The 13,455-nt window shown below is 53.3% G+C and overlaps 2 protein-coding genes across 2 annotated transcripts in view; one reads left to right on the forward strand and one right to left on the reverse strand.

Annotated features, from left to right (window-relative positions):
* Window positions 1–13,455, reverse strand: part of KCTD20 (potassium channel tetramerization domain containing 20) — a 130,722-nt gene that overhangs the window by 70,058 nt on the left and 47,209 nt on the right. The gene's annotated exons all lie outside the window — the stretch shown is intronic.
* On the forward strand, window positions 4–10,776 carry LOC128088182 (potassium voltage-gated channel subfamily A member 3-like). The gene is made up of 2 exons (XM_052698443.1): window positions 4–3,374; window positions 9,075–10,776. The coding sequence occupies exon 1, from the start codon at window positions 155–157 to the stop codon at window positions 1,895–1,897; it is 1,743 nt and encodes a 580-aa protein (XP_052554403.1). The 5' UTR covers window positions 4–154; the 3' UTR covers window positions 1,898–3,374; window positions 9,075–10,776.

The following is a 13,455-nucleotide window of genomic DNA, read 5'->3' on the forward strand; positions in this document are numbered from 1 at the left end:
AGCGCAGCCCGGCGCCGCTCAGAGCCGCGGCAGCCGAGAGCGGGGCGGCTGCTTCTCCCTCTCCGCCCCGAGGAGGAGGAAGAAGAGGAAGAAGAGGCTCCGACCGCCGCCTCGCCGTTCCTCTCGCCCTTTCCCCCTTCCTCCCCACACCTTTATGGACGAGCGCCGGAGCTTGCTGCACTCTCCGGCCGCCTCCTCCGCCGGCCGGCCCCCCAACAGCAGCCACCACAACCTGGGCTACACCGAACAGCCTCCCCCCGGCGCCCCGCAGCCGCCCCCCGGCCACGAGGAAGAAGAGGGCGAGGAGGCGGAGGAAGGCAGCATGACGGTGGTGGGGGGCGCCGGGGACCCTTTGCCGGAGGAACCGCAGCATCCGCACCCGTTGCTGGGAGGGGAACGCTACGAACACCCCGCGCCGCCCGCCGCCGGCCCCGCAGGGCATCCCGCGGAGGTCAGCGGAGAGCACGAGTGCTGCGAGCGGGTGGTGATCAACATCTCGGGGCTGCGCTTCGAGACTCAGCTGAAAACGTTGGCGCAGTTCCCCGAGACGCTGCTGGGGGACCCCCGTAAAAGGATGCGTTACTTCGACCCCCTGCGCAACGAGTATTTCTTCGACAGGAACCGGCCCAGCTTCGACGCCATCCTCTATTACTACCAGTCGGGCGGGCGCATCCGACGACCCGTTAACGTCCCCATTGATATCTTCTCCGAGGAGATTCGTTTCTACCAGCTGGGGGAGGAGGCCATGGAGAAGTTCCGGGAGGACGAGGGTTTCATTCGGGAGGAGCAGCGGCCGCTCCCCGAGAAGGAGTTCCAGCGCCAGGTCTGGCTGCTCTTTGAGTACCCTGAGAGCTCCGGGCCGGCCCGAGGCATCGCCATCGTCTCCGTGCTGGTCATCCTCATCTCTATTGTCATCTTCTGCCTGGAGACCCTGCCTGAGTTCAGGGATGACCACGACTACGAGGGAACCGGGGGGACATTTGGGACGGGTGGTGGCCCTCTCCCACCCGATGTCTTCACCAATTCCTCATCCTCGGCCGTTTCCATGGTGTCGTCCTTCACCGACCCTTTCTTTGTGGTGGAGACTTTGTGCATCATCTGGTTCTCCTTTGAGCTGCTGGTGCGCTTCTTTGCCTGCCCCAGCAAGGCCACCTTCTCCAAGAACATCATGAACATCATTGACATTGTGGCCATCATTCCTTACTTCATCACGCTGGGCACCGAGCTGGCAGAGAGGCAAGGCAATGGCCAGCAAGCCATGTCCTTGGCCATCCTCCGAGTCATCCGCTTGGTGCGGGTCTTCCGGATCTTCAAGCTGTCCCGGCACTCCAAGGGGCTGCAGATCCTGGGGCAGACCCTCAAGGCCAGCATGCGGGAGCTGGGCTTGCTCATCTTCTTCCTCTTCATCGGCGTCATCCTCTTCTCCAGCGCCGTCTACTTCGCCGAGGCCGATGACCCCAGTTCGGGTTTCAGCAGCATCCCTGACGCCTTCTGGTGGGCCGTGGTGACCATGACCACAGTGGGCTATGGGGACATGCACCCCATCACCATCGGGGGCAAGATCGTGGGCTCTCTGTGTGCCATCGCGGGGGTGCTGACCATCGCCCTGCCCGTGCCCGTCATAGTCTCCAATTTCAACTATTTCTACCACCGGGAAACAGAAGGTGAGGAGCAAGCCCAGTACATGCACGTTGGAAGCTGCCAGCACCTCTCATCTACCGAAGAGATGAGGAAGGCACGCAGCAATTCCACCCTCAGCAAATCCGAGTACATGGTGATAGAGGAGGGGGGAATCAACCACAGTGCATTCAAACAGGCTGCCTTTAAGACAGGCAACTGCACAACCACAAACAATCCCAACTGTGTGAACATCAAAAAGATCTTTACGGATGTTTAATAAACACAGAGCGGCAGCGAAACCCGAGGATGTGGTAAAAATAATAATAATAATAACAATTAATAACAATAACGATGCAAAAGTGACCGTGTGTACTTGGTGTTGTGTGGAACATGCACCATCGTCCGTCTGTGTGCGCCCTTGGTTTTATACGTTTATTTTTGTAGGATTTTTGTTGCTGGTTTTTTTTTTCCTTTCTAAAGATCCGAAAAGGATTTAAAATTCTCCAAAGAAAAGAGGACGGCCGATGGGTCCGGAGAAGGAGAATGAAGACAAATGGCACCGCTGGAGCGGGTGTCTGTTCTGCAACGTGTTGCAGGGCTGCCTTTGTTTCCTGGCTTTTGGGGACGTCTCGCTTTGCTCCTGGTTTGCTCCCCCTTCCCTGCAGGCGGTGCGGAGCCCATTTCCCTTCCATCACATAAGCTCACTTGTTGGATTAGCGGCCCCGGATTGGGTGGGGAGACGAGGAAAACATGTTGCCGAGCTCTGGAAGGGGGCTGGGAGGAAACAAGCCTTTAATTTCGCACGGTCTCCGTTAGCAGGTTGTTAAACGGTGCTTAATGCTGGGAGGCGGTGCGCCCTTAGGGACGCGCCGCGGATCCCCTTTTTTCCCCCGATAGATCGTTTATGACATTCTCATCCGATCACAAGCCGAGCGCAATCGGTTCAGACTAAAAACCGACCCCCCTTATTTTCTACCCTTAATTCCCTTCCCCTGCAGCTCTGGGCATGATTTCACCCAGCTCACGATCCGTGGGTCCGTGTGCTGCAGCGGGAGGAGCGGGATGGGGTGGATGCACGAGGGCTGAGCTGCCGAGCTGCAAACAAAGGGATGTTTCCACCTTTTGCACCGCGTCTGGGAGAGATGCAGCTGCTTATGGCAAGGAGATTAAAGTGGTGAGCACGCCTTCCAGCGGAAGTCACTAATTCGGACCGGAGTGATGCAGTTGCTATGGCGACCCTGGTTTCCTGGGAAACCCCAAAAGGTTGTCATGGCATCCCTTCTCCCATCCCCCCCCTCGGCCCTCACCCTTCCCTCCAAAGCCCTTCCAGATGGTTCCAGCCCCACCATCCCATGGCTCTGCACCGCACTGGGATCCCATCCTGCACCCCCATCCGCACCCCATCCTACAGCCCATCCCTGCACCCCAACACCCGCTCGTAGGCAATAAGCACTCCCCAGGTCCTCCTCTCCCTCTCGAAGGAGTTCAGACCTTGGCAGTGAGATATGGGAGCCTGCAGGCACGAGTGGAGAAAGGACCGCGCTCACCTCACCCCGGAGCAAAACCCCAAATTGTCCTCCAAGGGCAGAAATGAAAGCTCAGCAGGGAAAGCTCGGCAGCCTTCGGAAACCAGGGGGACAAATGCAGAGCTAGAAAGAGCAAGATTGCAATGTAAGCCCAAAGCCGCCAGGGAAAATGTGCCTCCTTCATCCTTCTGTGCACATCGGGGGCTGCAGGACATCTGATGGGATCAGGTGAGCTTTGCAAGGGGGGAGAGGTTTTTGTTTGCATCATTGCTTTTTGGAACAAACCTCGTGTTTCCTTCTGCGTGGTGTTGTTTTCCAGCTTCCCCTGCTGCCCTCGTGTGTCTTCGTGCACTTTGGGTGTAATGGGATGGCAGCATCCTAAGGTTCCTCCAGTTCTGTGTGCTTCTCACTTTGCTTTCTGGTGTTGCACACTGAGCTCTGGGTGAGCAATGCTGGGGGAAAGCTGTGCTGCTCTGTGCAGGGATCTGTCCAAAACTGTGCAAAAAGAGAAGAGTTGTGGCAGTGTTTTGGTGCTCTGGGTTGGTCGCAGGTGGGGCTGGTGGGGCCCTGCTCTGTCCCAATTGGTTTTGGGGTAAGAACAAAGAGGTTTGTCAGGTGGGGAGTGCACAGGAATGCCAGCAAAGACAAAAGACACCTGGAGCCCAACCTGGCTGAGCCATGTGTTTCCTGAGGGGATGGAAGGGAGGATTTTCACCTTGTTGAAACTGGAAATTTTGCTGGGAATTCCTCCAGACTTGAAGAGCGTTTGGGATGGTTTGCGCCACCTCACACTGCCCATCAGCCCCAGCACCCCAACCAGCGAATAAAACCCTCAGCACCAACGGGAAACATCCGAGCAGCTTCTTCACTAATGGCATCTGATGGCTTTATTGGAGCTGCAGCAGTTTCCCCAGCAGAGGATCTGCTGTGACCACGGAGAGGGCGATGCTCTGCAGCCACACAGAGCTGACAGCCCTCACCCTGACAGCATCCCAGGGCACGGGGCAGCAGGGAACCCCCAGGCACCTTTGCCAGCAGGCTGAGCTGTCACAGCCAGCTGCGAGCTTTCCCTTCTGATGGCTATCAAAGCTTTTCTAAGTGCCCCGTCCTAAAGGGAGGTTGGAGCTCAGGGCAGTGGGAGCTCTCCCCCCTCCTCGCTGAGTTTCGTTGTGATATTTTTGCTGTGGCAGTTGCACGGATGGCACCGGCACGGAAACCACATGTGTGCCTGGAAACAGCAACACACAGTTCTCAGTTTCCGTGCCACTTAAATAAGCAGAAACCTCACCAGTCATTAGTTTGCTTTCCTGGCTGCTCCCTGCCTCATTCAGTGGGGGCAGAAGAGCTTCAAACACATTTTACTGTCAGCAAAAAAGAGGTTTATCACAGAGGCGCTAAGGAAGCCGGATCATCTGCCGTAGTTTTTCAAGCACTTGAATGGCACTGCTGAAAAACGTCAAAGCGCTGAAGGCACGCACAGAAATGGGAGAGGGAGCAGCAAGCAGCAAAACGGGGATATCCCTGCTGTGCTCTGCCCCATTTCTGTCTGCTCCTTCCCTCCGTGCTGTCAGTCTTGCTGGGTGCCATTCGGTGCGCGCGGTCTGACAGCTCCACCGAGTGCGTCCTGCCAGGAGCTGCAAAGTGCTGCCAGACTGCTCCGTGGCAGCCTGTGGGGATGGAGAGCCCTGTGCTGCCTTGCAGCTTCCATCCGTGTGTGTTTCTTTGCTGCCTTGCAGCGTGCATCCACTTCATGCGCCCTTGCTGCCTCTCTGCGTGCATCCGCTGTGTGTTAGTGCTGCTGCAGCCGTTGCTCCAGGCACAGCAGAGCACACTGGGCTGTGAAGCTTGCCTCAAAACAGGTGTTACCCTGGGCTGCTGGTGGCGCTTAGGGGACCATAGGGTCTCTGCCTACCCATGGGTGCATCAGCTTTGGTACAGGAACCCCCCTCCCCCCATCCTGGCCTTTCTGCTTGATGCTTTTCTCACTTTTTTCTCCTGCTTATTTACACTTTTGTGGCCTGGAATCCTCCGAAAAGGTTCACTGCTTCCCAGCACAGCAGATGCCCTTCAGGGGGATGGGATCTGTCCCACTCCGGGGTCACAGAGCAGGGCTGGGGTGTCCCTTTCCTCCTGCAGGGTCGGATTTCTTTGGGCAATTGTTGCCGTTCTGTCCCTTGACAAAGGGACAAAGGAAGCTGCTGGTTGTTTTTCATCCCCAATTTAGGAACAATTTAGTGGGGACAAAGGGCAGATCAGCGGCTTCCCCAGCAGAAGGGAAGCAGCCCTCACCCATTGCTAAGGGGTGTCCTGGCAGAGCAGAGCGTTGGGTGCTGCTGGTGGTTTGTGTGTGTGGAGGGCATTCTGCATGAAATCTGTTCAATTGTGTAGTTTGGAGCCCTCTTCCTGCCAAGCTTTTAAAATATGCATATCTATGTGCAAGCACAGCCCAGCCCGACGCAAGGCAGTGCCTTTCTCCATATTTGAATGCTTTAACAGGCTGCAAACCTGTGGTGCAAAGCAATAGGGTGCAAGCAGACGGTGTGGGATCGCACCTGGCAGCGCTCTGCCTTTCAGTCTCATGCACTTTGCGTAGGGGAAGGAAAGCTCAGCAATGGCACCCCTGTGCCAAGGCACGAGTGTGGGCAACGGGTGCAGGGAAATTGGTGTTTTGAGGACATTGTGGGATGCCATGGGGAGAGCGAATCCTGTGCGTTCCTTCACTGCCACGGAGCTGGTGCTGCTCATCCTCACCTTTCTCTGCTCTGGGTCTTCCCCCAGTTCATGGCTTTGGGCAGCGATGTGCAGCTGGGAACATTTGGGTGTTGTGGATCTGGGGACATCTGTGCGTCTCACTGTGCTGGGAATCCCTCCCCTGGTAGTGGGGGGACAACAGCATTTGGGTGGGCACTGATGGAGGATTTTCTTAGGGTACGGCATGGAGCTGCCCTGCCCTTGCATTGCACTGGGAACGTTTGCTCCTGGGGGGAGCCCAGCGGAGCAGCCCCAGTGAGGGCTCTGCAGCTCGTAGGACAGAGCCCCAGGCACAGCCGAGAGCTTTTTCTCCCAAACTTGGCTTTCTGAGCAGGAAAATGAGTAATGGTGCCTCCGTCAGTGCGATATTCATCCCTCCTGACGGGACGCGTGTTTGCTGCTCTGTGCTGGAAGGCGTCAGGGCTGCTGTGCTCCTGCTGTTTGTCAGCAGCAGAGAGCAAACAGCATTTTTTGCTCATGAGAACCGTTCTCCGTGCGGAAGAGGGATGGGAGCGGGGTCCCACGCTGCCCTTTCAGCTGGAGAATTTTTGGCTATTCAAAATAGCCAAAAATGCTCTGAGAAAATCCCTCACGAGCCCCTGCTTGCCTTTCCTCTGTGAACGAGGAGCTGCTTTTTGAGATCCCCCCATTTCAGGGGCCCATCCATGTCTCATTACTGGCAGAGCAGTGAGGATGCTCTGCAGGAGGACAGGGAAACCTTCACACACAGATGTGCCTGCAGGGCACCATCACTTTTCTCCTTCTTATGAAGCAGGACATGCTCCAGTAAATTAAAACCTGTCTCCTATCTCATTCAGCTTGTCACTCTGCTCAAATACTTCCCTCTGGCTGCTCTTCACCTCTGCGCAGAGGGAACCATCTCTGTACACCAAGCCCCCCGGATCAGCGGTGCTGTGTTGGTTCTGCAGTGATTCATTTCCTCACCACTTGTAATTCGGATGCTTTTCTGAAGCTCCGTCACGTCTGTTGCTCTTCCACATTTGTTGCACTTCATTTTTAGCATCCTTACACGTAGTGTGTGGGAAGACTTGGTGCGGATGTGCATGACTGCATCAGCCACTGGCTATCTCTGCTCTTGCTCTCCAGGCAGCAAAGTGCACTCGGAGTTGTGTTGATGCTGACCAGCAACAGCTGTTTGCTCGCCTCTTGCATAGCAGATATGGAAAATCCTTTTGGGTTGTGTCATGGTTTGATCAGTGGTGGCTGGGGTGCAGTGGGGCTCCTGCAGCAGCGCCTTTGCTCCGGGTTTTGCTCTTATGAGAACCCAAAGGCTGCAGTGAAGCATGGAAAAGATGAAAGCACGCATTGCAAAGCATTTTTGTGTCTGCAGAAAGATGTGTTTTGCTGTTTGCCCCTGTGGTAGCAAAAAAAAAGGAGCTGACAGCACTGCTGTGTGGCTGGGGATGCTGTGGAGGTTGCAGTCCATGAAATGGGATTCCCTGTGCTGCAGACACGGGGGATGTGCACCTCTGCACTTGCATTTCCACCCTCATGCCTCATTTCTCCTGAGATCTCTGTGCATTTGTTGCTCCGTTTTCATAACCAAGGTGCTGTGCAGCTCGTTTGCAGGAGTGCATTACAACAGCACACACCTCTGTCAGCCATACCTGGAGCTCAGTAAGAAGAGCTCATCAAGTTAATGCGATAAAACCAATTTCCCCCAGAGCTGCATTGTGTGTCATCAATTATAACCCTCACTTTCATTCTGTATTCAAAATCTCAGCCATTCCAACGTATTTTCTGGGATGAGAGGAAGGCGGACAGACCCATCCTTTTTGTTTATCCCTTAAGGATTTGGCTCAGAAGGAGCTGTTTTCCAGTCCCAGATTTCCCCCGGGTCCAGGGCTCAAGGAAGATGCGGTGCACGCAGTCTCTCGAGCCGCTCCGCCAACTCCCACCTCTTGGCCCCAAATCCTTTGGCTCCACCAACTGAACAACCTCTGATTTCTGTAGCTTCTGCTTCACATCCTCTGCTTCTGTTGGAGGGGGGGAGGATTTCATCATTCCTGTGTGCTGGGAATACATCTGCATCCCTTCAGGAGCCGGAGCAGCAACATCTCCTGCATGCTTCTGACCTCACTCCCACTACTGTTCTGGCTGAACTCAGTGGAATAATGACATCATTAGATTGAGGGTTTGGAGGTTCTGTCCACGAGGACAGGGATACGTCCTGGAAAGGCATTGGGGCACCCAGAAGAGCTGGGAAACCTGAGCTGTGTCTGCATTTCTGCCCATTGCTCAGCATCCGTTAAGCCCGTGCTGGGCTGAGGTTCCCATCCGGGTGTATGGGATGGCTCCAGGCTCAGCCATTTGGGTAAAACAGGCTCATGTGGGGAAAATTGGCTTCTTGTAGGGTAAGGCTTCATGGCCGGGCTGGGAGAAGTGGATCCAGGTTCGTTAGTACTTAGTTTGTTAACACAGATCCTTCCCGCTAACGAAGCACCCAGCTCTCGTCACCCGATCTGGTGGCAGCGCTCATTAGCACTCATCAGGCTGGTTTTAATATAGTTAACGAACCTCTCCATCAGAAGCATTACTAATTCTCAAACATCAGCACCCAGGGGCCAGCGCTTGGGATCCATTCAGCGCTCAGTGCCACGTCCCCCCAGCTCAAATCCCCACTGGGGGTGGGCAGAGCAGCGCTCCGTTTCCCAGCTGTGGGATGGAGGGAGGTGTTCATTTTTGGGGGTAAATGGGAGTGATGGAGAGGGTGGGACAGAGGGTGGATCTCAGGCTGGGTCTCAGCAATCAGCCCCTGCTCTCAGCTATCAGCTCAGCCAGTTGCTTAATACCATATCAGGTCTTCAGGAGCTCAGCTTGATTAAGAGAAAAATGTGATGAGGAAGACTCACTTCACGGTAATTATTTTGGATTGGATTCGCAACTTGCCGTTAACGTGAGCGAATAGTTAAGAGCCAGAATATGCTTAATGAATCTTTTCCTAGCTTTAGCTCTCTTTCAGCTGCGTTGCATTCAGTCCGTTAAACGATTTTAATTAGCAAAATTTTGCTTTTCATTTCTGGGGAATGGGGATTGAAGTCGTCCGAGGGGACCAATGTGTGCCATCCACCCCGCTCTGCGCTGAAACCACAACGACGCGCTGCTCCTTTTCAAAGCCAGGCTGTGCACCAACGCTGCTTTTTCTTTGCCCAACAGAGAGCAGAAAAGCTTCAGTGTGAGAGCTTCAGGACCGTGCCTGGGGATGAGACACCTCTGCAGGAGATGGCGCTCACTGATGGATGGAGCTCCCCGCCCCGACCTGCTCCTCACCTCGACTCACAAGTGCATTATGGATGGGAGATTCTTTATGCAACGTGATGAGACGGCGCCAAGCCAGGAAAGAGAAAAACAAAAAAGAAAGAAAGACGGTGGTGGAAATGGGTTGGATGTTATTTCAGGGTTTGGGATTTTGTGTTTTTTTTTTTTTTCTTTCTTGTTATAAAAAAAAGAAGAACAAAAAACTCTTGGAAGGTTGAGCAATCGGAAGGGAAATGCTGAGCAGAGCCGCCGGTGGGCTGTGCAAGTGTTCTGCTTGGGGTGGGAGCAAAATGGGGGCACGTGGGTTGCTCTCTGTGCTCCCAGTGACACAGGCTGGTTTTGGTCATAGGAAGTGAACAAGCTCTGTTCTATTTTTTCTGGCTTTCCTGTATGTGCTCCTTATAAATAGGTTCGTGCTGCACCAAAGGCATCCCTGCCTGCCTCCTGCGGTGGGAGCCGTGTCCTCCCATCAGGCTGCAGCTCCCCAGCACTGGAATGAATGCCAAATGCTGTCCAGTGTCTGGGGGCGAGGGCTGAGCTCATTTCCATCCCTGTGAGCCCCAAATAACCCAGCGGTGCTCTCTTTCCATTGTGATGGATGGGAGGGCCCTGTGTCACATCCAGCCCTGCAAAACAGCTGTGAACGATAGGTTTGCAGCCGTCCTGCATCACCTAGCCTGGTCCTGAGGGTGCAAAAGGGATCAAACAAACAAATCTGCAGTGATCCCATAGGGGAGAGCAGCCTGTGGGGGGGGGTTGGGGCTGCAGACAGCCCAGCACCCCATGAGATGGGACCCTGTGGGCAGGAGGAGAGCTGATTTCCTCTCGGGAAACCCTGGTCCCAGAGGTGTTGAATTTAGTTTCTTTTGGAACATTAAACAGTAGCCCTTAAAAGTGGGGATGGAATGTATCAGTACAGAAGTTATTTTTTCTTTCTCACTGCTGTGTTACCCAGAGGTTTTTTTACGAGCTGTGCGTGTGCGCGCCGTGGTTGTGCCTCGTCCGTTTTCAATGAGCTCTGTGTTAAAGCATCTCTCTGCTTGGGGTTGGATGGGATGGGAAGAGCAGAGCCCTCCTGCTGGGCTTTGAAGCAGTGATGCCCCAATGGGTGCCAGCAGCTCTGCTCCCCACTCCTCACCTTCCCCATGGACGCCCTGAGTGTCTCCATCCACTGCAGGCAGTTGGACCAGATGGCCTTTAAGGCTCCCTTCCAACTCAATTCCGTGACTCTGTGACATCTCCAAATCTGGAAATCACCAAATTTCAACCCGTGCTCAGTGTTGTACGTATCAGCTCCGGCAACAAAACTGCCCTTCAGCCCACGTGTTCTCCATGCTGTTGGATTTCTTTTGCTTGATTGCTGACCTGGCTAATTGTTAGTGTGCTTTCTCCAAATAAGCAAGAGTTTGATAGTCTTTAATTGTTGGTCCGGTGTATTGTCTGCATTGTCATGACTCCAAAGATAACCCTGTGTGTTCTATAGACAACCACCATAGCAGGACAGCCATGCAGAAATGTCATTTTGAAGGCAGAGCCAGATTTTGGCAAGGGAAGAGAAATTAAAAATGTATTTAAAAAAAAAAAAAGGGAGAGATTTAATGATGGCTGACAGCAAGAGAAGGCCCCCCAAAAAATAGCATGTATTTATTCCCATAATCATCCGACTGCAGGCTGCTCATCTTTATTCATAGCCCTTCAAAGCCACGCTCAGAGATGCTGAGGAAGCTGTGCAGCGCTTGAGACGCCAAACACGTCTGAGCTCCTCCTGCTGTCTGCAGCCCTTCTCTCTTCCCATGTCAGTGTGCTCGATGGCAAGGGAGCTTTGCCACAGGCCCCCTCCTGGTGGATTTGTAGGGCAGGGCCCCAGGGTGCTGTAGGCACTGGGGTGACGTTCATGGATAACAGCTGAAAGAGGCACGGATGTTATCCAAAAGGTGTTCAAGTGCTGCTGCTGCCACTGAATTCTTCTAAAATTGAAGAACAGGGTCTTTCTCCTCTGTACAGCCTTGGAGGTCTGCATGGCTCCTCCTCTTGCTTCTCCTGTTGCACTGCTCTGTAATGCGGTGCCTTTGCTCACCTCTGACACGGGGAAATCACCCTGCGTTGATTTCTTTCTCTTTTCAAGCATGAAACATCAGTGCATCTTCCAAAGGAATGGGCTGAGATCTGCTGTCCTTCTCTGCTGTTTTCCAGATCTTTGTCCCTGATGACAGCGAGGCCAGGCCAGCAGCAGTGCCATTTCAGAGAATGTTTGGGGGCAGGACGACTTTCCTGCCTCTAGAAAAGCCGTTGACACATCTGAGCCTTCGTGCTATTAAGAGGAGAAGTAGCAATGGCGTGGAGTTGTGGCCCAGTACCTGAAATGGGGCAGTTTTAGTCAAAATGGTGTTTGCTACCATCCACCTGCCACTGGTGTATGAGAAATGGGATTGAGTCATTCGTTTGGGTGCCAACAGAGTGATGTCTGAAAGTCGCACCCAACCTGGTGTGTAGGGAGGAAAACTGTTGTTGTAGAGGAAGGAGTGTTCCCATGGCCAAACTGAGCTCCTCCCAGGGAGAATAGGCTCTTCCTATAGGACCTGAGGTCCCGAAGCTTTGCAAGAGGGGAACCTGACCAAGCATCCACCTCTCACACAGGAGGTCTTGATTTCTTCATTCCCCATCATTTACTATGCAATTCGTTTCCATGATTCCTTCCTGGCTGGGTATAATGCTGACGTTGCTTTCCATGTCATCAGGCAGCGCTTTGGCTGGTGATGAGGAGTCCTTAGGACTATCTCAGCATCAACACACACAGAGACATTCCAGCAGTGACATCCTGCCTCCTGAAACCCAACACACCCCCCTGACAACCCAGTGGCTTTCTCTGCACGAAGGCCAAACCCAGAGCAGCCAGGCTTTGCAGAAACGACACCATTTGTGGCTGGAGATGCAAAGCTCAGCCTCATTGCTCTGCTTTCCTTTTCGTTTTGGTTTGCCCAGGGAGCTGTGTGGCCCACGTTTCAATTTATTCCATCGGTGCTGATCTGATGCTCAAACAAACATCTTGTTGTCCTGGAGACCCCACTGTGCTGTGGGCTGCATATTCAGCTCCACACGGGTGGGTTTCTGGGTTTTTATTTTCTGGTCGTGTGGATTTTTTTTTACCTGATGTCAAACTTATTTTTTTAAATGTTTTTTTGTTTGTTTGTTTGTTTGTTTATTTTTTTCATTAGGACTCAAAACTGTTCTTTCATACGCAAAGTTCAATAAAACGGCTGAAACACATCTCTGGTGGTGCCACAGTGATGGGGATGGGCGGTGAGATGGGAAAGGAGGGATGCTGGGGGTCCAAGGATGTAACAGGGATGGGGTATGAGATACCTCTGGAACAGGTTGCCCAAGGAGGCTGTGGATGCCCCATCCCTGCAGGCATTCAAGGCCAGGCTGGATGTGGCTCTGGGCAGCCTGGGCTGCTGGTTGGTGACCCTGCACACAGCAGGGGGTTGGAACTGGATGAGCGTTGTGGGCCTTTGCAACCCAGGCCAACCTATGATTCTATGAACTCACTGCTCATTTTTCAGTGTGAAAGAACGTGGAACAAAACTGAGCAGCAAAATCATGGGGTAAAATTTGCACATTTCCATCCATCCCACCAACCTGGAGAGCTGCACTCGCTTTTTAGACCAAAGTCGCTCTGAGCAAAGCCTAGAAATTCTCATTGTGAGCATCACAAGAAGGGATGTCACCAGTGATACTTTGGCAAAGCCAATGTAAGTGGAGGCACTGAACCATTTGTCCTCATTGCAGGCGGAGAGCTTGAGAAACGAGGCTTGAAGTTCATCTGAAAACCTTGCCCTTGGCTTTGTACCACATCTTTGGGCTTCACCCAAAAGCAAGCTTGGCCAAATAATCTCAGAGCTTTTTTAGGTTATGGCTTGTCTAAAAAATATTGAAGAGTGAGAGAGAATGGAAAAATAAATGACGACTGTACAAGCTGCATTTAATCTGCAGCAGCTGGGACCGGTCTGCACTTGGGCAGCCTGAGAGCAATTGGAGAGCAGTGCAGACCTGCAGAACTTGCTGGTTTCTTTTGCTTTTCAATCACCTGCACATTCCTGCTCTGGGGAACACAGCTGGGGGCCATGAAGTGAGCAGAGCCTTGGCGCAGCTGAAACCCAGAGTTTAAGATGGGTGATGTAAGCCAAGGCAATGTGGGGAAGGCTGGGTTTGGCGCAGCATCTGTTGCTGGAGGGGCACCCATTGCTGGGGTGGCTCACATTGCATTGCAAAAGTGCTG

The sequence above is a fragment of the Tympanuchus pallidicinctus genome, unplaced genomic scaffold (genome assembly GCF_026119805.1).
Source record: "Tympanuchus pallidicinctus isolate F22 unplaced genomic scaffold, pur_lepc_1.0 scaffold32, whole genome shotgun sequence".
Classification (NCBI taxonomy): Eukaryota; Metazoa; Chordata; class Aves; order Galliformes; family Phasianidae; genus Tympanuchus; species Tympanuchus pallidicinctus.